The 23,262-nt window shown below is 44.5% G+C and overlaps 1 protein-coding gene across 1 annotated transcript in view; it reads right to left on the minus strand.

Moving 5' to 3' along the window:
• Positions 1-23,262, minus strand: part of SH3PXD2A (SH3 and PX domains 2A) — a 214,259-nt gene that overhangs the window by 146,671 nt on the left and 44,326 nt on the right. The window contains exon 3 of the mRNA XM_085307810.1: positions 2,539-2,615. Coding sequence (XP_085163936.1) covers positions 2,539-2,615 — 77 coding nt within the window. The remainder of the gene's footprint in view (positions 1-2,538; positions 2,616-23,262) is intronic.

The following is a 23,262-nucleotide window of genomic DNA, read 5'->3' on the forward strand; positions in this document are numbered from 1 at the left end:
TTTAAGTGGTAACCTTTAGTGAAGATACCAATAGAACACTTCTGATTTTTAAGCCTTATGAAGCCTGAGTCCTGCCTCTGGTAAAGTTCAGGAGCAAAACCACCACTGACTTCACCATAGCAAGAAAGTCTCCTTCTACAAGGCGTTTCACTAAATCTTTTGTATCTTTGAAGTTCAGAGTATCTGATTTTCATTATTATTTTCAAGTCCTGTGGACATTTTTATTTGAGCAACAACATACGACAACTATTGTTTGAATAAATGCAAATTGGATGAGCTAGAAATTTTCAAAAGGAAATCTTGTTTTTGTAGGATGTGCCACTGGAAGGTTGGCAAAGGTATGAGTTGCAGTTGCGCAGGTCCCTCTGTTTCTATGCATACAATTCCAACTGTGGGCAGTGGGATTTCAGAACAACTGGGTAAGTCCTGTGCCAGGCAACAGACTGACCGGCTACCATGTTCTCTTTAATCCCTGCAATTAAGTAGAGGCTTTAGTGGAAGGAGAAGACAAAATCGGCCCATAACTAGTTCTGATATCACCAGGGTACCATTGCTACATCTATGCTGTTTTAAGAGTGGGCACAAACATGCCTACCATCCACATGGATACAAATTAATGTCCAGGCTTTGACTGAACTCAAATATACGATGGAAAAATAGCCTGACGAGGTTTTACATCCTGCTACTGGTTGCAGCACCCACCTCCCTGCAGCACAGGCTGTTCAGACACAGCCGAGTCACACACATCTGGGCAAGATACACCATACGAGACTGATGGGTAGCCAGGGTCTCCTTCCCCTATGGACCTGGCACCTCATGCAGAAAGACATGATGGGAGATGTAGGAAGATGCCACTCCTGAAGTGGACATGTAAGACACGAGACTCAATGTTTGCTTAAGCTCTTCAGTGACTTCTAGCCTCACGCTCCAATGCTATCCGGATTTAAACATCTTTGTCTACTATGAAGTACTAAGGCAGTTAAGTACAAATTAGAGTAAACTACAAATGAAGTAAAATGACACCAGATTGGGCACAAGAAACTTGTGAGCTGCAGATCACCAGAATGGGACACTATTCGGGAAAAGTCGCTATATGTTTACCCTTGTTTCATGCTCTTTGTTGGGCATCCACTGTGGCTCCTGCTGGAGACAGGAAAAACTGGGCTGGAGGAAACTGGGCTCTAGCCTAATCTGGCTGGTTTTACGTTAATAAAACCAGCACCTATTGAAAAATAGATTAAGCAAATAGCTTGGCTTTGGGGCAGCATCCAGCCACCTTTCCGAGCTGGGCAAGAGCAGTAAACCCATCCCTTAGTCATTTAAACCTCTCGTGACACACACATAGGACCTGAGGTCGGGAAGGGCCTGAGCCAGCTTCATCGCAGGCAGCAAAAAGTGAGGGAGGAAGCGAGCAACAGTCGCAGCCCCTCAGCATTAACGAATGTGCCGGCGACTGCCGCCGCAACGCGCTCCACCGGGTCTGTCTGGGGCGCAGACAGCGGGGCCCAGACCACCGGCTCCCCGGCCCGGGCGGTCGGAGGTCACGGCTGCCCCTTCCGCAGTGAATGTCCGCTTTGGAGATAGCGCATCTGCTCGCTGAACCCTGACATGGCTCGTCGGCGCCGGCAGTTCCTGTCTGAAGGAAGGAGGCCAGGGATGCAGCAAGAGTGCGCATAGTTTAAAGCAAGCCCGCAGAGCACGGTCAGGAAGACAGTGTGCTAATTGTCCCACAAAAAGTCTGATCTCATGAGATAAGACTTTAATCAGGGTTTCCTTGCCGGGGTGATTCAGCTGGCATGGCTTTCAAGGGAGCTGAGTTACTGCTCCCCCCGTCCCCACGCCTCAGGCACTTCAGCGATCTGCTCCCAATTTCAGATGAGCAAATGTCTGACAGGAAAAGTTCTCGTGAACGTATTTTTTTCCCCTCCACCTGCTCCTCCGGCTTTCTGAAAACAGAAATAGAACCCCATAGGAAATAAAAGAGGAAGTCTGGGGTTTAAATTATGCACTCTGGCTGACATGCTCGATACCTCTATAAAAATGGAGTATCAGTCTTGCTTAGAAATGGCTTTTAATCTACTGTCAGAGGATTATTTATCCACAAATCATAAACTCCAAGCTGGAAAGGAAAGATTAGGTCACTTAACCCTCTTCTCAATGCAGCCCAGCTTTTCTGTCCTGCAATATATTTCCTTGTTACTAGCAACACTCTTGGAGGCAACCAGCCTATCTCCTGCTCCACGCAAACCACACAGGCCAGGGAAGACAGAAAAAAATACCATCTTCCTTGCACCTCTCTGCCTGTTAAACTCTTGCATTCATCAAGACTGAAGTAAGCAGCTCATAGAAATCCACATTCATGTGAAATGCCCCAGTAAGGCAGAGCAGCCTTGTGGTCCTCACCACGTTGACCAGGGACCCTGGGAGCAAAGAGCAGCTTCTGCTTTCACTCTCCCTGCTAGTGCCAGTGGTGTTTGGGAAGGACCGTTCTCTCATGAGGGTCTTCCTCCCTTCTTTGGTCCTGTGTAAGGCTCTTACCCGGCAGTACTCGTCAATGGGCTTCAGCCTCTTCACGGCCACATCCCGAATATGGCTCCTCCGGAACAGGATCTTACCTGAGGAGAGAAAATGTGGAAAGAGAGGTTTAGGGGCACGGCACAATGGCAGGCGCTAGAAGCAGGCCCGAGCGGTCAGTGCCCCAGGCCTGTGTCCGGGAGACGGGGGTTCACCCAACCTCGATGGCCACCTTCGGCACTGCCGCTGGAGGASCTCTGTTCCCCCGCCCCACCCCGCTTTCCAGCCGTGGGAGAGGACTACCAGTATCGGCGTTGTTTGCACAGCAGCAGCTTCACRTGATCACGACCCCCGATCACTCCAAGAAAGACATTATTGTACATCTAGAATAGATGTGAGCAACAGCTCCGCTTCTGGCCTGGAAGGCAAACGCACTGGGGCAGGCAGGTAACGGCAGGACGTGGGGACGATGGCTGTTACGTGAGCCTCTACAGCACCTCTCGCAGGAGGATGCTGCCAGACTTAAGTTTGCAGCAAGTTTTAAAACTTTRGGGTATGAGAGACGCAAAACACAAAGAGCTGCCACGGACACCACGGCTCTGTGAAACTTCAGCTACTGCCACCTGAAGTCCCGTTTACATGAGCTGTCTAGAGGGGATCACGACAGCTCGCGGGGCAGGAGGAGTTTCCTTCTATTTCATCCTATAGATAATTTAAACAATTTTGCTTCCTTTTTTAGTGACCGAGTTATCCCGGAACAGGCCGACACTAAACTYGCCCCCACGCTGGTAGCGGCGGGTCCGTGTCAGCCGTCACAGCGAGCATTGCCGGGCTGGGACACAAGCCTCACCTACGCCCAGCTCCTGCCCGTTCCTTCTGCCCCCACGGGTGCTCCGGGCCGGGCCCCCAGACCAACGCTGCAGCCAGCATCCGAGGAATTACACGGCAGCTGGGGACAGAGCCCTCACCCATYCACAGAGGGAAACCACACAACAGAAAAAAATAAACAAACTAGACACATCCAGCCGTGTCTCTAGAAGCACAGCCCTGATAGTAGATACAACTTTGGGCTGGTTTTTTATTTTTTTTTAAGTGAAAAAATAATAACCTCAATGTCCTTAGTAGATGACATTTCTGCAAGCTGGGTAAAATTAAATAAATAGCTGGCTTTTGTGTTAAACTGATTATAACAAAGTTTATCAAAATAATCTAGGAGCTGAGTTTCCCCACAGAAGAGGATGTCATGGAGTTGGTATTTTTTGGGCTTGAAAGGATTATATCTTCATATCCTTTTTTGGTGGTTTTCTTCCCTWTTTCTTTGTGCTGTATTTCTTTTAATGTATTAAGACAATAAATTATATGTTCTCTTTGTGGTGGTGGATGAAGACAGCATCTGCCAGCATTATTTAATCCATGAAATGTCTATGTAAAAAACACACTGATATATATATCAACCTCCGCTCCAAACTTAGTCTGACAAAGTGCAAATGAAATACTCATCCATAGATCATGGGATAAAAAAACAGACCAGGAAAAGAAGTCAGATCTGAAACCTGAATATGTGGCTTTGATTTTGCCAGACTTACAGAAGCTGAGAGGTTAATGAAACCATATCCTTTAATAGTCCACTAGGAAGGAGTGAAACCCTCTCAGCCTCAGCCCCTTTGGTTGCTTTTTCCTTCCATAGCTGCTAATCTTTAAGGTTTTAAAACCTTTTGCTTTGGAAAAGGGGAAGCAGTTTATTTCACTCCCCAAATCTGGARGCAAAACGGGTCAGCTCAGTTTGTCCTGCAAGGTAAATTCATCATTTCATGGTGCCATAAACGTATCTATCTGGGTCCRTGCAGCTATCTCATGACAAAGCTGGTGCTGAGCCATCCCTGGAGGGTGCAATGCCACGAGGTAACAGAGCACAAAGGACATTAGAGATCTTCAGTCGGGRTCCAAGATCACCTGTCCTAAGTGATTTGGCCAAAGACTGTTGAAGAAGGATTTGGGACTTCCATCTCCCTGGACTGATCACCTTTGGACACATTAAAAGCTTGCTGTTACTGCTTTTCCACCCAGTAMATGAGAAGAACTACTCGCACTTATGAAGCATTTCTTATTTCTGAAGGCTTCTAGGATCACACTGCAGTAAGCCTTTTCTTTTTTCTTTGTTCTTTTTTTTGAGTAACTACAGAGAATAGAATAGTTCCCTTCTCAGAGCTCCAGAAATACTGGTATGGGAGATTGTTGTATTTCTTTTTAACTTTTCTAAGTTGCAACATTTTTAGGTTGCAAAGAGCAAGCAACATTTTGGAAATGTTTTCACTTTCTGGCTTTCTTGTTTTCAGTCCAAACCATGAGCTGAAAGTTGACCATATAAAAACATAAAGGAACCAAAGACTTAAACACATGAAAGATCTCCAGTAAATGTAACTCAGCTTTCCTAAAAAGATAGTTTACAGGGAGGCCCAGTCTTCAAAGTAACATAATAAATGAAAGACTCAAACATAAGAAACAAGATAAATATAATAAAGAACGTTATATTAAACACAGAGTACAAAAAAGACCCCAGGATATGATGAGTCTTAATTCAATCCTTAAATGGAGATGGAAAATATCAGGATGACTGTGGTGTTAGGATGAAGCAAAGCCCAGAAGGTGCTCCCATTTTTATCCCCTCAGAGAAAGGAAGGTTTTCATTCTGCTGAGAGCACGAAGGGGAAAATACTGATACTGAAAGCTAGAAAGGATTAGATCAGGGTTGTGGGGTAGATCCGTAGCTGCCCAGTCCAGTACAGCATTAAGACCTGCATTGTGGAGAAGGCTGAATAAGGAAGACCAGCATGGAGTAGCAGCTGCCAAAGAAAAAGCAGGCAGAAGAATAAAGATACTCAGAAAACATGTCCAGTTCTTGAAGGGGAGCACAGCAGAAAAGATGGACCATAACCTCGCCAATCCTGGTGATTCTTGGGCAGTRAAACTTCATTTGGGGGGATACAGAAACATCTCTAAGGAGACACAATCTCCCAAATGCTTAGCTTCTTCTCTTTTCTAGGAAGAATGGATGTGCTGACAGAAGTTGGCTGAATGTATCATGACCGACTAGCAGGAACCACTGCCATCAGCATAAGTTACTACTGCTTTCTCCAGTTCTTCCACTTCTACAGTTCTTCTTCAGAAAACAGAGGAGATCCTTGGGGGCTAGAGAAGGAAGGTAACGCAGAGCTGTACATTTCTTCCTGGTCTCCAAGTGGGTCCACTGGATACAGACCCCTTTTCTCAATGATAATGGAAAGGTCTGACCAACAAGATGGTTAGGGTAACCCTGTTATTGCCATAAAGAAATAAACAGCAGAGAGACAGCTGAGCAGWGAGGGCACATAAAAGCCCTCATGAAAACCTCAGGAAGCCAGAGGAAGGGAGCATTTCATGCAGTGCTAATGTGAGCTAGGGAAGTCCTAAGGTGGCTAGTAAATGGAGAACAGCTTGGGCRATTTCCTTGGAAGGGTGGAGTTCTGGTTTGTGAGCAGCTTGGCTTTTCCTCTTGGTAGTTTCCAGATCACTAAAGAAAGAATCAGCTTCTACATGAATACATACAATACTGCTTCCTCTCTCAGTGACAAACTGAATTTTATTGCAGCTGTTYTAAATCTCACCAGGCACTAAACCCCCTTTTACAGAAGGCTGAGCAGCTTGTTAACCATGCTGCAGCCAGCTAGGGAGTGAATGGGAAGTCTGTCTCAGCCTCGGATGGGAAGTGATAGGCTGCATGGGACTGTGCTGCATCATGCAAGTATTTCATTCACAGATGTGCCAGATTTGGACAGAGCCAAGGGAAATCTGTGTTAGGAAGGACAACTAGGACTGCAGCAATAGAGAAARTGAGACAGTGGTAAGACACAGGGCTCCAGCCCTGCTGCTAATGYAGGATAACAATATTTATTTTTATCCTTTTTTCTTTAAAGAAAATATTATTCCTAGGAAATTAATGTGGATAAGAGGAAAAGTATCAGGTTTAGCATTGTAGGGGACATCTTAAGYCATCCCTTCATCTCTCTTTGTTTATACAGAGGTAGTCTTTAATTCCATGACCACACACCTCTTCTTGCACAGGACTTCAGCCTCCTCCTGTACACAGAGTGCATGCACAAAGTGTGAAGAATAAAGCTGTCCAGGAGACTGTGTATCTGGCATCTGCTGATTCTGTGAATATCACTTTATTCTTGCATAACCTCATAGTTAGAGTAGCACAGACTTTAACAGGCACTGTGTACCCCAAGAACTAACAGGCTAAAAAGCATCCCAAAACTCTGGACCACTCATYAGCCTACACCTCTGTGCTTCTATTAGCAATATTACAGCTCTTCATGCAGTAAATACCAGCTGTAGAAAACAGAGATCACCAGGAGTGCAGAAGCACACATATGCCCAGCGCACTGGAAGGGTCCRTACTATAAAGCGTTGAAATGGTGCTGGACGTGGCCCCCACAAGGAAGAAGACCAGCTTCATTGGCCAGTGACACTGTGGTCTGGTGGCAGAAGAGTGCAGGGCATCACAAGGCACAGAAGTAAGGCACAGAAGTACTAGAAGTTCCCGAAGAGTGCTTAGCAGGAGAGACCGAGCTTTCTTCTCCAGGGAAAGGGGACGTATATTATACAGCCCCTGCTGTCACAGTGGATTCCAGCTGACACAGCAGCTACTGCTCCAGACAGGTGATTCATAAGCTCTAAGACAGCCTTTAATAAAACGTATCTCCTAATTATACCTTTCATTGCAAAGGAGAAGCCCTGTGTATCTAGACCAAGAGACCTTCTACAGACCTTCTCAAGGTYGTCCCACCACTGCAGCAGTGGCTCAGCTCCAAAATGCTGGAATTGCTGCTTTTTGGAGCACAGCTGGTGAGTAGGAGTTTCAACACCAGGAACTGCCGCTACACCTTGGCAARGGCTACAGGGAGGCAGGGAAATATTGAGCTTTTCCTTTCAAGGGATGTCTGGGTGATGGATTGATCTAAGGACACCAGTTGTTTCACGTGAGGAGCTTCTCTCTGTCAGAGGCTAGGAAAAGCCYACACCCACTGTAAAAAGAACAATGGAGAAACTCATATTACCTTTAATCTTCTACCTCAAGCACAGTCATTGCACTTCAGAGAGCAAAAAGTGAAGCRAACCATATAATATTCAACAGCAGACAGCCTGAATACTTATGGGCATGTTAAAAATATAGTAATGTCTCATCTGATTTATGATTAAAAAAGACATATGCTGCCTCCAACTTTAGCAGCTACAGCTGTGGAGTCTCTGTCCATCAGCTGTCTCTGAAAAACAGCAAGAACATTTGTTTCTGTCGTTATGTATTATCTTGCTGTTGGTTCTCTCCTCTTTTTACCTGAGAACCTGGCAGACAATAAATTTCTGTATATGTTATCAAGCAATGTGTTCAACCTAAGATCAAATTCTCAAAGGCAGAGTTTGCTTAAGAGATGAGGTCAGACTCTTTTTGYAGTTACACTGAAGTTGCATCAGTGAAAAAAGAGAAAAGAATTTAGACCTAGAAGAGTTACAGCTTCTTCTCTGAGGCTAAACAGCTTCTTCCAGTGTAACTAAGACCATTTTGTYGCTAAAGTATTTTTGTCAAGGCTTCTACTTCTTACACAAAGCTGTTTTATTATTTTTATACACTGAAGAAGAACAAATGTCCTATCAGATACGACACAAATTTCTTTCAACCCATTTAAGCTGTGACATTCCCCCAAGGGTCCTGCAAGAAAATGCTCAGGCACCTGACATGCAATATAAACCTCAAACAGAATATTCAAATATGCACTGCCATCTTGCAATGTAAAATATAAAACCCAATRAAACAGCATTATGGGATAGAAGAACAATTTTATGTTCCCGTGGAAGTACACGTGATTGTCAATCAGATAGCAATCTGACCGTGCCCAAAAAAGATGTGTGGTCCATACAAAATAACACCTCACTTCTACATGGGAATACCAGTTTCCATGGATTGTTTCATCCATGATTTCCTGGAGCCAAAAAGCCATTGACAGTGTTTGCTCCTGACAAAGAAAGGGGAGGGAAATGATTCATACTGTTTCCACTGGTGGGARGGGGAAGGCCTTTTTCATAAGAAGAAATTCATGACAGAGTCAGAACTGTTGGCTGAACTTGGCTGCCAAAGAGCCTCAGTTGATAAAGGCTTTTGCTAATCAGCAGTAATTACTATGGAAGGTGACAAGAGGTGATGGAGACAGATGGGGCAGCCAGGAAAGCCAACACAAGCAATAACATTATCATCCTGAGATATGGTGTGTGTGTACGTGTGTGTGTGTGGAGGGTCCTTCTGCACTTGGATCCTGTTTCTAAAATGCAGAAGCTGGAATACTAAAGAAGATCACTGGGAAATAGCATGGTTTGATTAAAGAAGAACATCTCCAGGAAGAGAAATCTTCCTCCACTGGAAGTGATACAGCAGAAAATGCCCCTGTGTGACTAATTACAAGTGGAAACCAAAGACAGGCAAGAGGCAAGGCTGAATTCCCACCTCTGAAATCAGCTGCTTTCTGCTGTGTCAGTGGGTCGGCCACTTAACCTCCTGGGAAACCAGATCAGCTCTAGAATGGCTCAGTTACTACAGACTTTGGGAATTCAAGCTCCAGGCAYAGCTTGAAGAAGGAGAAAGGCCATGAACATTGATGCTGAAACTGAGGAGTGACAGATGGGGACCACAGGGTGCAAATCTCAAGCTAACAGCTCTGTTACTGTTTGTGCAGTGTTTTGCATAAGCCAAGGGCTAGTTCATGTTGCACCATGTCCTGCTGGGATCATCTAAACAAMCCGTTGTTCCTCTAATCTCCTCTTCAGCTGCCCCAGCTGCAACTCTCCCATCTCTCCAAAGCAAGGCAGGAGCCATAGTGCAGATATATTATGCAGTGCTCAGTCTGGGATGGGCAGGTAAAAGTGCTACAAAATTGTCCCTGTTTTCTTACTGCAGAACTGTCTATACACACCATCAAGCCCAGAGTGACCCATCACCTTGCTTAAATCAACTTTATGGCCAGGGTACAATAAAGTAAAGCATCTGCCCCACACAAATGGATCTCAGCCTGAGCMCAAGATCCCTTAAAACTAAACTTCCCAGCCAGTGAGTGGTTGCAAAGTGCTAGAGTGTTAATTCAGTGAGTGAACTCTTCAGTTTGAGCAGGGAAACTAGTGTCTTCCCAAAACACACAGCTCAGCTGATTCTGGGAAGGTGGGAAGTTAACTCATTGTAATTACTGGTTGCAAGTGTTACATTGGACTGCAAGTACCTAACTGCTTGTAATTGCTGAAAGCAATCAGTTTGTCAGAGGGGGAGAGAGGGAATGGTGTTTATATAGCAAACACATAATTGGCCCTCCCTCACCTGGAGGAACAGATCTGATGATAATTCAGAGTCCCACAAAGACTGGGGAGCCAAAGGAGGGCCACATTTTCAACACTGCTTTAGGAAACAGCACTGTTTCCTCATATAGAGGATGCAGGAGTGTCCCCCTTTTTGCACAGTCATCTGCTACACAGTGAGCAAAAGGTGCAGAAAAACAGGAAAGGCTATGCAGATCCGAACCATCTCCCTTCCCTCTGTGTACTTCACCCCWAAGATAAGAATCTGAACACTTACACATTCACTGCCGCCTCAGTTTCATTGGACATCCTATAAAATGATCCATTTTCAAATTTTCAGGACCAAGCCATCTAATATATGGAAACATACGCTTAAACAGCAATCAAACTATCAAGACCAGGTACCAAACTGACCAGAAAAATGCCAATGACCACATCTCATCATTCACGCTGAAACACTTGGTTGATCTCCTGTTTCAGCTGATACCAGTGTCCTGTTTTTGTCCGTATAGTCTGTGGCTCATAACTGTGATTTGTGGACACTAGTGGTCCACAGACAGTCTGCAGAACTGTATTCAAGAGTAACTTTCACCTCCTGGCCAGTGTGGGATTGATGTGGATCACTGTATGTTGGTCCAACAAATCAGGGAACTAGCAACCCTTGTTTGTATTACACAGCACATTTGCTGTTGAACATGCTAGCATCAACTGAGATACTCCAGCTCCTGCCCTTCCAGCAGTGGAAAAATACAAGTCTCTCAAATGCCTCTGCACCACATTTCCGATCAACAAATCCTACACCATGCCCTGGATGCTACACAAATTGAGCTGYCCCTCTGCTGTTTCCCAAAACACACAAGTACCATTCTGCTCACTGGCATCTGTAGAAATCAATAGGAGTCTTTCTACCAACAGTGGTGGCACGGACGATCAGAGAAGGACCATATTGTCTCAGCTCAGTCTTTTGAAGTAGGAACCTTAGTGAATAGAGGTTGTTAAAACATTTCCACTGTCTTGCAATTTGTTCAGAGACTTGTCATTATTGTAAGCATTAATGTGACACTAAGCCAGAGGTGCTTACCCACAGACACTGGGTCAGCGCCAGCCTCACTGGCAGGGAGCCTCCGAGCTACATCCATGGGGGTCCAAGACCTTGCAGCAAGGTCACTGGAGGGAGGAGGATTTGCACCACACCCTTGCCAAACTACACTGGAAAAGCATAGTAAGGTCCTAGCCACATCCTTTGGCGTGACTGGCAATAACACTGCTCGAGAAACTCCACCCTTAAGCTGGTTGAGAAGCGGAGCTGTGAATAAAATAATATTTGCACTCATACCACGTAGATCAAAGTCTTATTATTGTTAGGGGGTAGGTCTTGMAATAACTCAGTGCATACACTCTTATAGGAACATCGCAAGGAGAAATTGAGAGGTAGGAAAGTGAAGGTGACTTCGTAAGATCACCAAATGAGTACACACTAATGACAGCAATAGAGCCAGTCCCTAGATCACTCTGCTGATTGCATGTATAAAGAAACATTATTATCTACATTGACACTCAGGGCCAGAAAAAACTTCTATTTAAGTATTTATTCCAATCAAACACAAATCCTCAATTTGTGTCATAAATGAGGCAGAATTCTCTTCTATGGAAGACCTCAATTAAGTCAGTTGCCAGGTACACAAGTTACAAGAGGTGAAATTCAGCTGTGAGGTTGGTGAGGACACTGCTCCTCAGAGCAGCTGCGGTATTTGGAAGGCACCAATTAACACAGAAATTAAACAAACAAATAACTCAGCAGCAAACATAACTAGGTGTCTGTGCTTGTCAGAGTCTGGAAATCAACAGCTAGGGTTTCAGAGAGCAGTATTCAGAAATGAAATCCCCTGTGCTTTGCAAAACACAGCAGTGTTCTCTCTTTCCAAAGGGAAGTGTTCTCCCGGAGTCCTCCATGCTAAGTCTCTGACTAGGTTTAGGCCAAATTTTTGACAGGCTAAGACAGATGTGGAAACAAGCTGTCAAACTACAACAGACTAAAGCTGGCCGGCCTCTGAGATAGGAAGCTCATCTGGAGACTGAGTCACCATTTCAAACCCAAAGGACCATTCTCTGGTTCTAGACAGATCTTCTGAATATAAGTCTTACTCTTTCATGCCTTTAAGAGGAATCTCTTAYAGGGATTTCTTTCCCAGCCACTGATCCCTGTCAAAGCTGCTGTTGACTTCAAAGGTACAAAAGTGAGTGCTTTAAGGCAGGGATAGCTGATTTCTGTTGTGCAGGGAAGAAGTGAGCAAGGTACTTCCACTTCCAGCAGACATTCAGGTCTGACCAATGCAGTCACGTTGAGGTCACACTGCACTGACTTCTAAGCCAGGCGCCCGTACCTTCTCCCCGCYTCCTCCATGCTCACCTCTCAATAACGCAGCTGGGATCCGGCCACATCTCTAGGGGTCTGACAAAACAGATTTTCAGGTCAGGTCCATGGCCTGAGCCACCCAACAGCACCTCTTCTTTAACTCTTGACCACTGGACCACAAAGCCACCCATACTATTCCTTTCCAGCTGCAGGACATATGGCTAACTTTTTCGGCTTGTGTGAGTGACCTGTTAGAGGGTGGACCTGGAGACCCATRCAGGCACATGTAGCCTGCAGCAAATACAGGACAGTTTCAGGCCACTCAGCCTTTCACCGACAGCAAAGCTCACTCAGATCTTTCTACCTCAGCTGCAGTACCAACAGTACTCACACAGGCAGTCACCTCCGATCAGCTGAAGCACTGTCACTTCTTCACCTGCTAGTGCATATCATGGTGAGGGAAACAATTTCACAGTTATCAGACAATCAGTCTGCTTCACTCCCAGCTCTTCCATGTGTGAATGCTTCAGCCATTTCTGTCTCAGGCCCTCTAATTCGAATTATGCTCACATATGACTTGGCATTAGCACTGCCTACTGACATTGTATGACAGCTGAGGCTCGGTCCCCCTGAAAAATCAGGCCCTTCTTCTTGATTCTTACACGCGCAAGTAAATGCGTAAGGGTGTACAAACACAGCAGAGCAACAGAGCTTCTGTCCTAGAGCTCAGCGAGTGCTGGGCACCCTCTGCTCTCATCTGCTTCAGCATCTCACAGGTCACCACAGGTAAGGGACCTCCATCCTTAGAGGTTTTCGAGGCTCAACTTGACAAAGCCATGGCTGCCGTCATCTCTATCTGTCGAGAGCCCTTTTTTGAGGGGGAGTCTGTGATAGAGACTCCCAAGGTCCCTCCCCACAGACACTGTGAGTCTGTGACTGCGGTCAATAAATAACTCAGTATTTATTACTGAGCAGGTTACTGCTCAGCACATGAGCCAGGTGGCCGTCTAAAAATGCAGATATCCAAGGGCCATTCATCTCTATCTTACACTTCTGTCTCCTCAGCTGCAAAGTAGTGATAATGATTCCTTGCACTGAAACCTCTACTCAGGAAGCAGAATGYACTATTCTCTAGGTAAGAAACACTTTCTGAATATTGCCCTCCTGAGTAGAAGAATCTGCCATCCTCTCCTGGTGTCCCACATGTTTTAGAGAGGGCTGAAGTTTGCACCTTTGCCTATGATTAGCAAAGTATCCCTGTCAGAATAAAAGAAAAACAGTACTGTCAGATATCAACAGCTTTTCCCACTGAAAGCTGCAGAACAAAAAGCCTCTTTCAGGGATTAATGTTCTAACCAATTACTCACCCTCAGAAAGGAAAAGTGTCTTCAGCAAAGGTGACAGCAGGASCCTATGCCTATGCACTCTTCCTCTTCCTTTCATGGTTATTATGCCCCTTTTATTTCCCAGTGAGAAGGAAAAGAAGGGAACTGGAAACAAATGTTTTGTTATTTTTTACTCTTAATAAGGATCACTGGGTCAGCAACATAATGACATAAAAATAACCCCAACTTTATTGCTAAATTGAAGAAAAAACATTAAAAGACAGCCTTTTGACCTGTGATTAATTGCATTTGAAGCCACGGAGACACTGAGCTGCCAAACGGGACTGTCTGCTAACAAAATACACACCACCAAATAAACTGGGCTTTCTCTCTCTGTGCCACCACACAGGAATGGCAAATGCTGTTTGCCTTTGTGTCCTGGTGTGCAATGCTATGCAGGTCTGGCCAGAGTTATAAAGTCTCAGTCAGTATCGGACACCTCTCATAACCCCTCCAGGGTGGTCCAGCCTACAGACCTGTGGTCTCCAAGTACAAGCTTAAGAACGGACAAATACCATCTTCATTTCTAGAGGAGAATTATCATCCATGTGCTTAGCATCTTAGTGTGAGAAAGCAGTAACACTGAGCACTGACAAGGGGTAGAAGCTTTAGTCCATATTGTTACAGGAGTGTTGCTTTTGGTTGGGCCAAAGATCTCTATAGCCTAGTATCTTGTCTAACAAAAGTGGCCAGTAAAAGATGAGGAAGAAATTCAAGAACAGGACATATGCAATGGGATCCTTCTCCTGATATACATTCCCCATTCCTGCACATCAGCRGTTAGAGCTTTTCTGAGCTAAGGAATCATGTTTAATAACCACTTTTGGCTCCATCCTACAAAAAATGCTCTAGCACATTTTTGAAACCACAGAGATAGKGGTCCCTATAGAGTGCTCTGGCAATGAATTTCATTATTTAATCACATTGCATGTGATTACATACTTCCTTTTGTTCACTTAAAGCTTGTTTTCCAAATTTCACAGGCTGCACCTGGTTTTTGTACGCTAAGAAACAGTAAAAAATCATGGCCTAGTCACCCTCTCAAATTCTTCCTGATTTCACAAACTTCTGTGATATCCCACCCATTACCTCTGTTYCAAAGTGAAGACTTCTAGGCTATTTACTCCCATCACACAGAAGCCAATTCACCCCTGTAATCACCTCTGTCATCCTTCTCAGCACCTTATATCCCTTTTCAGATGCAATGACCAGAACTGCACACTGCAATCCAGATGTGGGGGAATTGTGGATTTATGCAGTTGAAGCTCTGTGTTTTGCTCTCCATTCTTTGCCTAATTCTTTTTAACACATTCCTGGATTGTAATGGTATTTTTCTTTTCTCCCATAAGCATTGCTTTTTACTTAACAATACTAAATTGCCTTTTTACCACAACGTATCATGAGCTCCTGCTCTGACTTTTTGCAGGTAGCTCCAAGTATGATCAGCTAAGTTAGTTATACCACTAACGCCCTTTTTTGCASATCCTATGCTGAACAGCACAGACCCAGCACAGATCCTTCAGGAATCCCTGCTGGTAAAACTGCATTCTTTTTTGGATATGATGTTCTTAAGTCTTCACCCACAAAGGATCTATCATTTTAACCTGCATGTTCATCTGCACCTGTTAGCTTTAGATCACCTACTTTAAAAATGTTCCTGTAATACTTTCAATTTCAAATATCAAAACCCAAGAATTACTGTTAATGTCCACAAATGTCAAAGTATCCATCGTTAAATGGAGGCTTCTATCTAGCAGAAAATAAGCTTAAGGCCYATGTCAGTCATACATCAAATAACAAGAAAGGCTGTTAATATAATTACCTTCTTATTGCTATTTTGGGAGGCATACTGGGTTTTGATGGAGCTTGCAGTAATAGGATCTCTTATGCTATAATTCACAAGCACGTCTGTCTTGAACAATTTTCCACATGGGAAATTAATCACATTTTGCCTAATAGGAGGGAAAAAATCCCTTTGCAGTTTGAATTGGATTTGCCATGGTCAATTGGACATGGAATTCTTCTTTATCCCTTGTCACAATCTGAAGTGCAGGGTTGCTGCCCAAAATTCACCCTGTTAGACTCCAAGAGGGAGATGTTTCACTGGCTGGTGAYGCTTTTATGCAATGCCCATCTGCCCACAATGGAAACAGTAGGATATACCGGTATGGCACAGCAGTAAAATCAGACTGTGTGTATGACAGCCTTTGTACATACTCATCTCAGAATCTACCTCCCAGTAAATTTCAATTACAGCTTTTATATAGGCTAAGCATACTTTGGCATCACTTCTGTGAAAGAGAAATACTTTTTGGATGCAGGCAACACACTATCTCTCCCTGCCAGAGGCATCAGTGAAGGGAAAGTTCAGCTACTGCAAGATACCTGCAGTCATGCAGCTACCCTGCTCAAAGGGCCCATGTATAAAATAARGCAGGTTTTTATTTTTGCAGGTAGACTCCTGCAAGAGAGCACAAGCAATAGAACATGGAGTCACTCATGCACTGGCCTAATGTCCAATCTAGAGGTTAGCTATCCCTTATACTTCCACAGGAGCTCAAGACTGAACTGCCCAGAAATTAGAGGCTGACCTCCCTTAAGCTTTTTTATTGCAAAAAGTCATTATCATTTGCAAAGTTTCAGTGCAAGTTCCAGATTTTAATCCTTTCTTCTCTCCCCAACAAATACCCAGGGTTTAAAGCAGAGGCTTTCGTGCCAAGCCCCCTCTACTGCATATCTTGGAGAAACACTTCTGCTTCAAAAATCCTGATTCTGTTTTCAGTTCCAGTGGAAAAGGGGCAAGAAAAGAGATTCAGAAAAAGTGAGGGAAAATAAGTTGGAAAACTAACACTTCAGCCGGCACCAGAGATAAAGAAGGTGTTTCCAGGTAGCAGGAAAGGAAGCAAAAAAAGATCAGTGTCTCTGGGACCCCGTAACATTGCCATGCAGAACACAAATTACTCAACGTTTCTTTAAGGTGGAAAGACTAAAGGAACACAGGACTGTTTAAAGTAAAAAGGAGTAATCGTATGACTGGAAACTATGAGTACCCCTAGCTAGGCAACCAAAGGAACTGAGTAACGTTCATTAGTCAGTGACTTTATTGGTACTTGGGACTTTTGACTGCTGAGCAGGATTTAGACTGAAAAGATATTCTGGGGCATGCTACTCTATTTATGTTTGAATGGAATTTAGTCTCAGCCCACATAACATTTTTCCATGCTGATTTGAGCAGAAAAAGCCCTCACTTTTTCCTTGGGTAGGATAAGAGAGGGTCCCTTCTCAGGATCGGCACAGAGGAAAGGCAGAGGGGAAATGTCACTTCCTAACCAGGGGTGTGAGGGCAGGGAGAGATGGTGGAAAGGAGTGGGCTTATTGCAAGGAACCTCCTTGCTCACTTCATCCTGAAGATATTTCCCTAAATATTTACTGCCAGAGCAGAAACCCCTGTCCCAGACACTGTACAAACACAAGACAGTGAGTGGCATTAATTTGTCCCCTACACATATCCACAGGTCCACAGGTTTCAGAGGTGCTGAGCATTTGAATTAACACTTAACACCTATTTAAAAAAAAAGGCCATATATTAAACTACCAAGCTGCAAGAAATTCAAGTCACAATACTAAAAGTCCTCCAACAACTTTGAGGTGCTGCATTTGGTGCAGACGCGTTGGACAAGATGCAGCCATTGGTAAGGTCTGGTGTGCAGAGTGCGTGGAGCCAGGAGAGGACAGCTGGACAAATGAAGCCCAGAAGCCAAATAGAGAAATCCCTCAGTCATCCAGTGGCCCACACGAACAATCCAGAGCCTTCTGCTGCACCCGCAAGCGAGACCCGCCATAATGCTACATCCCTGTTACAGCAATCGATGTTGTTGCAACTAGATTTGAAAAAATGGGCTTTTTCCTTACAGAAAGTYGGAGGGATGATAAGAAAAGGAAGAAATAATTCTTTTAAAAGTGCTTCTTGTAACTGCTACAATAACTGCTCTGTGACATGAGATCTTCTGAATGCAATATTCATAAATGTACACTTCAAAGAGCACATTCAACTGAGGGACTGGTGTTGTGGTGACTAGAATTATACCGGTGCTACTTATAAATCAGAGACAGAAATCATAGTGTTTGGATTAAAACCCTAGAGAAGTTTAGCAGAACACTGGATTTTGAGAAGTTTCTGCTACTGGGTGGAAGAAAATTCTTTTTGAGGGCAAGATCTCACAACCACGAACTATCAACACTTCATGTCTGGTTGCCACATGCTCTGAATTAATCTTGACCCTTGAATATTATGCCAGTATGGATCTGAATAACCAAATCACAGAAACAGAAAATTAAAAGGGAGATCAAGAGACCAGCAAGGCCATTACTCTGACTCAAAGAGCAATCAACTCCATCCAAGTCATTCCTGAGAGATGTTTGTTTAATCTGTTATTACAGACCTCCCAAGATAGAGGTTCCTCACCTCCCTTGGCAGTCCAAATGCAACATCACTTTTCTCATGCACCACAACAAGCAAGAAGGATGCACATTCAGGACATTCAAGATGAGTAGAAAAGTTCATATCTGATTCACCACTGTGTTTCTCCTGTTCATGTGGTCTAAGCCAAGGTTTCAGTGAATCCACAYTAACACACAATTGAAGCAATGAACCAGTTCCAGTGGCCTTGCTCTCCAAGGTGAACCTGATGGGATGAGTATCAGACAAGGTGATGAGCAGATCAATGGGAGGACAAGGGACCATGAGCAGTGAGACTGAGCACTGACTTATTAAAGACCTTACTCAGAGTGTAGTGGAATTAACTCCTTCCATTCACTCATTGATGCTCGGTCAAGCCTTAATTCACACATGCATCATGAGCACATCATAAAAATATACTTTCCAGTATATTCCTCCTGTCTTCCCTTCTCTTAAAGGAAAGACATATGGATCCAAAGCAGATCCTTAAACCACTCTGAGCTGATACAAGTCTTGTTTCAAGTATCTTGTTTTGCATGATATTTATCCACAGAGAGTACCAAATTAGTCTTGTTCACAGATGTTTCGTTAGTAGTTCACGAAGTTTTTTGACTTTTCTTTGGGTGACACTGTTATTTTAACTGGTATTTTATTAATTTATGTTCATGTGCCAAGAAGCAAGACAGGTACATTTCAGACTTTGCACTGGACCTATTACTTGAAAAAGAGAGGACTGAAATGCCCTTTTCAAAGCCATCCACAATACAAAAAAACATCAGAAATAAATTAATTTCTGATATTTCTGAAGGCATATAGAACATTTCATTTTTAATCACAAGCAGRTCAGTCCATGCAATTAACTCTTCAGACAGTTAGACCGCCTGCAAGTGATTCAGGAGGGTCACTTCTAAGTCAACTCAACAGGTCAGATTGCTTTAGAYCATTTTATAACCCGCAGGAAATCTACTTTAGTAATGAAACCATGAAAAAAAAAAAACTCTTAAGCCTCTAAAATCCCCTGAGGAATCAGAGGCATCACAAATGATAAACAGAAAAATGCTTTCTTGGCTCTTTCTAGGCATTACAATAGAGAAACATCGCAGGGAAGGAAGCACACATTTCCAAATGAAAAAGACATTAATGAGCACAGAGTCTGGCTGCAGCACCAGCACGAATCAAAAGCACACGGACTGACTTCAGTGACGACATCTCACTGCTATAAGTGAGAACACAGTTTGGATATGCCACAGAGAGATCAGAAACATATGCAGCGTCRGTGGTTCCCTGGGGGACAACAAACTGTTAGAGGAGGATGCAGCCCTGCTACAGAAGACGTAGGGAAAGAGGGGAGCTGGGAGGGGACAGCCCCTTCGTCAGGTCCTGGGACAGAGATGAAGCTGCAGGAGATGTAGCAAGGGAGACAAGCACCCACACCGGCTATCCTGCAGCACCCCAAGCCCCCACAGCCAGCTCCAGGGCTGGGGAAGCCCAGAAGCTGCATCCCTGCACCGGAAACGAGCAACRTGCAAGAACAGTGGAAGCAAGAGATAAAAGCCAATGTTAGTGAAGAGGACCATCCCTCCTCCCCAAGGGCCTGCTAGTAAATAAAGGTTTTCCTGCAGGCATACTGAGGCTCTTGACACTCAGGATAATTGCTTTCCTTCCATTGTACTAGAATAGCTAGCYGACTTGAAACGTAAGTCAAATTTCCGAGCCCACGCACATGCGCGCACGCACACACACACACCCCACACGTGCACACACACCCCTGCAGCACATGGACACTTTGGAAAACAGGAGCTGGGGTCAGAGGATACTTGGGAACTTCTGAAAATTTCCTGCTGGAGTCTTGTACTCTGTAAAACTTTCCTGAGAAAATTCAAACACTCCAGGCGGAAGGGCCAGCTGCTTCCCCAGGCCAGACTGGGAACTGCTCTTGTGACACTTCATTTGCCCRCCCAAAGTTTTCACTCTCTTGGGAAGTAGGCTCTCACTGGCTTCGCCACCACTTGTGGAAAAGCCCCTTCTGTGATCCCATGTTCCAATGGGAGGTTCCTGCACCTTGTTCGTACCAACCTCTGTTAGCAAGAAGGATGTGTTTTACGACAGCCGGAGAGTATCGCTTTGAAGCAGGATAGAAAGGGAGCAAAAGACTGCAAAATGCCTGGGAGGAGCAATGCCGAGGTCTCCGAAGCAMTGGTGCTCCTCTCAGCCCTACACTCGTGCTCTGCAGCACCAGCGTCAAGAGAAACCCTGTTGGGCAGCCTCCTCTAAATTAGCCTTGTGCTGGAAAATGGTGAGCATGGCTGCCATCAGGAAGAGGGGCCGGACTCCTGCCATCTCACCTCATGCTCTACCACGAAACACCAGACCCAAAACCATTGCAATGCAGCCCCTTGCCAATTGCCTCAGCCCTATGATCCCCAAATTTATCCTTTCCCTGGCCACCAGCTTGTCCCCTAAGGAAGATGCAGTGAACCTTCCTCTCTTACTTATGCTACTGCACACAGCAGCAAAAGCCAGATTTTCCTTTTGCAAAGAAATCAATTCACCATAATGTAGTAATTTAACTCCTCAGTGATTAAAAAACCTAAGTTCAAACTCACGCTTCCAAACATGTACTCAGAAGGGAGGAAAACTAACAAAAACACTCCTAGCAATCACCAAAACCACCCCTGCGAAAGGCCTAATTCCCTATATTGCTTTAATTAAAAGCGGATGAATAGCAGTCTCCTAGCCTAGAAACTTTTAAGAGAAATAAAGTCAATCTATAGGCTTATGAAAACAAAGCAGGAGGAGGGAAACAAACACAAAACTCCTGCCAATTTTGGGGCTTCCCAGAGGATTATAACATCTGGACTCTCTTTCCAAGGAGCGCTGAAGCAGGGTGCATGGGCAGCACCGACAAGAGAAAACCACCTCGCACGCCGCTGCGCGGAGCGAGCGTCACGCACGGGGAGCCTGCGGTGGGGAAAGGTGAGCAGAGACCGTCGCACGGAGCCAGCGCTCTCGCCTGCGCGGACCTTTTTTTCAGAACTGCCTGAACTAATGTTCCCATACGCTGACACCGCAGAACAAAGAAGCTGCTTTAATTGCAAAACAAGGGGGCCCAGGGGGAGAAAATCCTAACAGATGATGAGTATAGCTGACCTCCAGGGAAAAGGAGAACAACCTGATGAGGAATAATCTAACCCATAAGAGCAAAGTATTTATCATTGCTGTTAGAGCAACAGACCACCCTGCTCCAGAGGACATCTGCAAGCAGATGTGAACACAGAGACTTTTAAACACTGGCAGTAACGGCACCAGGCTGTCATAGGTAATTATAAAAGCGCTTTACTGTTGCAGTATTTGAGTGCTACRCAATGTTTTATGGCTTTTTTCATTTAACGCTATTGGGAGATACGGCAGATTTAGCTTCTATATTTTTTTCCAATAAAAGCAGATAAGTGCAGAGGGATCAGAGGCTTGATCCGGACCCTTAAACTCCCACCTGCATCCCCAAACTTTATGTTTCCTTTTTTCAAAACACCTCCGGCAGTGAGAAAAACTAGGCAGAGGGTCTCAGGCAGAATTAACGACTAGACATGGTCTTAACCGATGATTCCCAAGGCCACACCAGACACTTRAGGGAGAGAGAGAAGTTGAAACTGCGCCTGGTCAGTGTCTCCCTGCCACCCGTCTGCTCCTGGTGCTGCAGAGAAGCCGCCAAGGGGAAGTGGTCTCCTGTGCTTCATGCAAGGAGGAGCTACACGTGCCCCAAGTTCACATACAGAATGAACCAAAGCTGTTTTGTTTTCGCTTGAGCTAGCCAAAACTAAAACCTTGTGAAAGACATTTTTTTCTCAAAAAAAAAAAAAAGTAAGTTCATTTTGCTTAGCTTTATYACATCTTAGCCTTTTTACTAGGTTGATTTCATTCTTACTAGATCACCACCACCCATTACGGTGTCATATAATCTGGCAGCTACAGTGATGGGCTTTATATACAAAACCACACAGAGTAAGAGTTTTCAAAAGCACTCAACCCTGCTGTAACTGCKCCTACTGAAGTCAATAGTAAATCCAATGATACTGCTGGGAGCAGAGGTCGGGGCTAAGTAGGCTTGACACTACAGAAACTATGGGTGGGATTTTCAATCTCTTTAAAAATGATTACTAATAACAAAGTACATTAAAAATAAACAGCTAAGTTGTGACCCTGAAAATATTTACACATGTGCCTCGCTTGCAGCTTGGAAGTAATTCCTGGGGGCCTGATTTCTCTCACTTTCTCTAACACAAGCCAAGGGAAGGGTCCAGACGCTTGCAGGAGCTGTGGCTYGCGGACGCGATCAACTGGCCTGATTTGGGGGGAAGCTCTCGTGCCCTGCAGTGCTATCAACATAACGGCCCTGGCTCTTCCCCAGGGGAGCAACAGTGCCTGCTTTTCTCGGTGGGATTTCAAACATCTAAAAATAAAACTGCTGGAATGGCCTGTGGAGACCAGAGCAGATTAAACCTGAAGTGTTGCATGTGTCAGCAATGGGGACAGATTCCTGAGTGGCATCTGTGCACCCAGAGAAACTAAACCATCGCTGGCTCTGCCTTTGAATGCACGTAGGTACATGTGCAACCAGACCCTTCAAGGGCACCAGGATCCTCCAAAACCCACAGCCACACTGACATGCAATACACCAAATGTGCGACCAGACTTGTCCAGTTCTACTGGTGCCAGGTATCTGGGTAAACAGCACCAAAATCCTCTCACTTCTAATTAACCTTAGTGGAATTYGGCTCAGGAAAAGAAAGCTAGTTAAGAAGAAGTGGAAAAAAAATCTATATTTTATTATTTGTCCAGATCTGACTCTGTGGCATGAATTAACCTCACTTCAAAGGATGAAACATTATAATTACAAAGAGTTGCATCCAGTATAACCATTTCCAGGCTATTATGCAAACCCAACTGAAATAATATTATGGCTACAGGATTATTTTAGTTCCCTATTAATCCCACGAGGAAGAGAGATGTGAGTTATTTTCTCATCCTGACAAATCATCTCAAGACATTGCTGAATCAGGCATGTTTGCAGTTTAACAGGAAATAAGTAAAAATATTTAACTTTTATTACCTAGTTTGAGGATCCATTAATGAGACTGTAAAACTAAACCTCATTTACTTTTYCTTGTTAA

The sequence above is a fragment of the Rhea americana genome, unplaced genomic scaffold (assembly GCF_003343005.1).
Source record: "Rhea americana isolate MKP2758 unplaced genomic scaffold, rheAme1 scaffold_104, whole genome shotgun sequence".
Lineage (NCBI taxonomy): Eukaryota > Metazoa > Chordata > Aves > Rheiformes > Rheidae > Rhea > Rhea americana.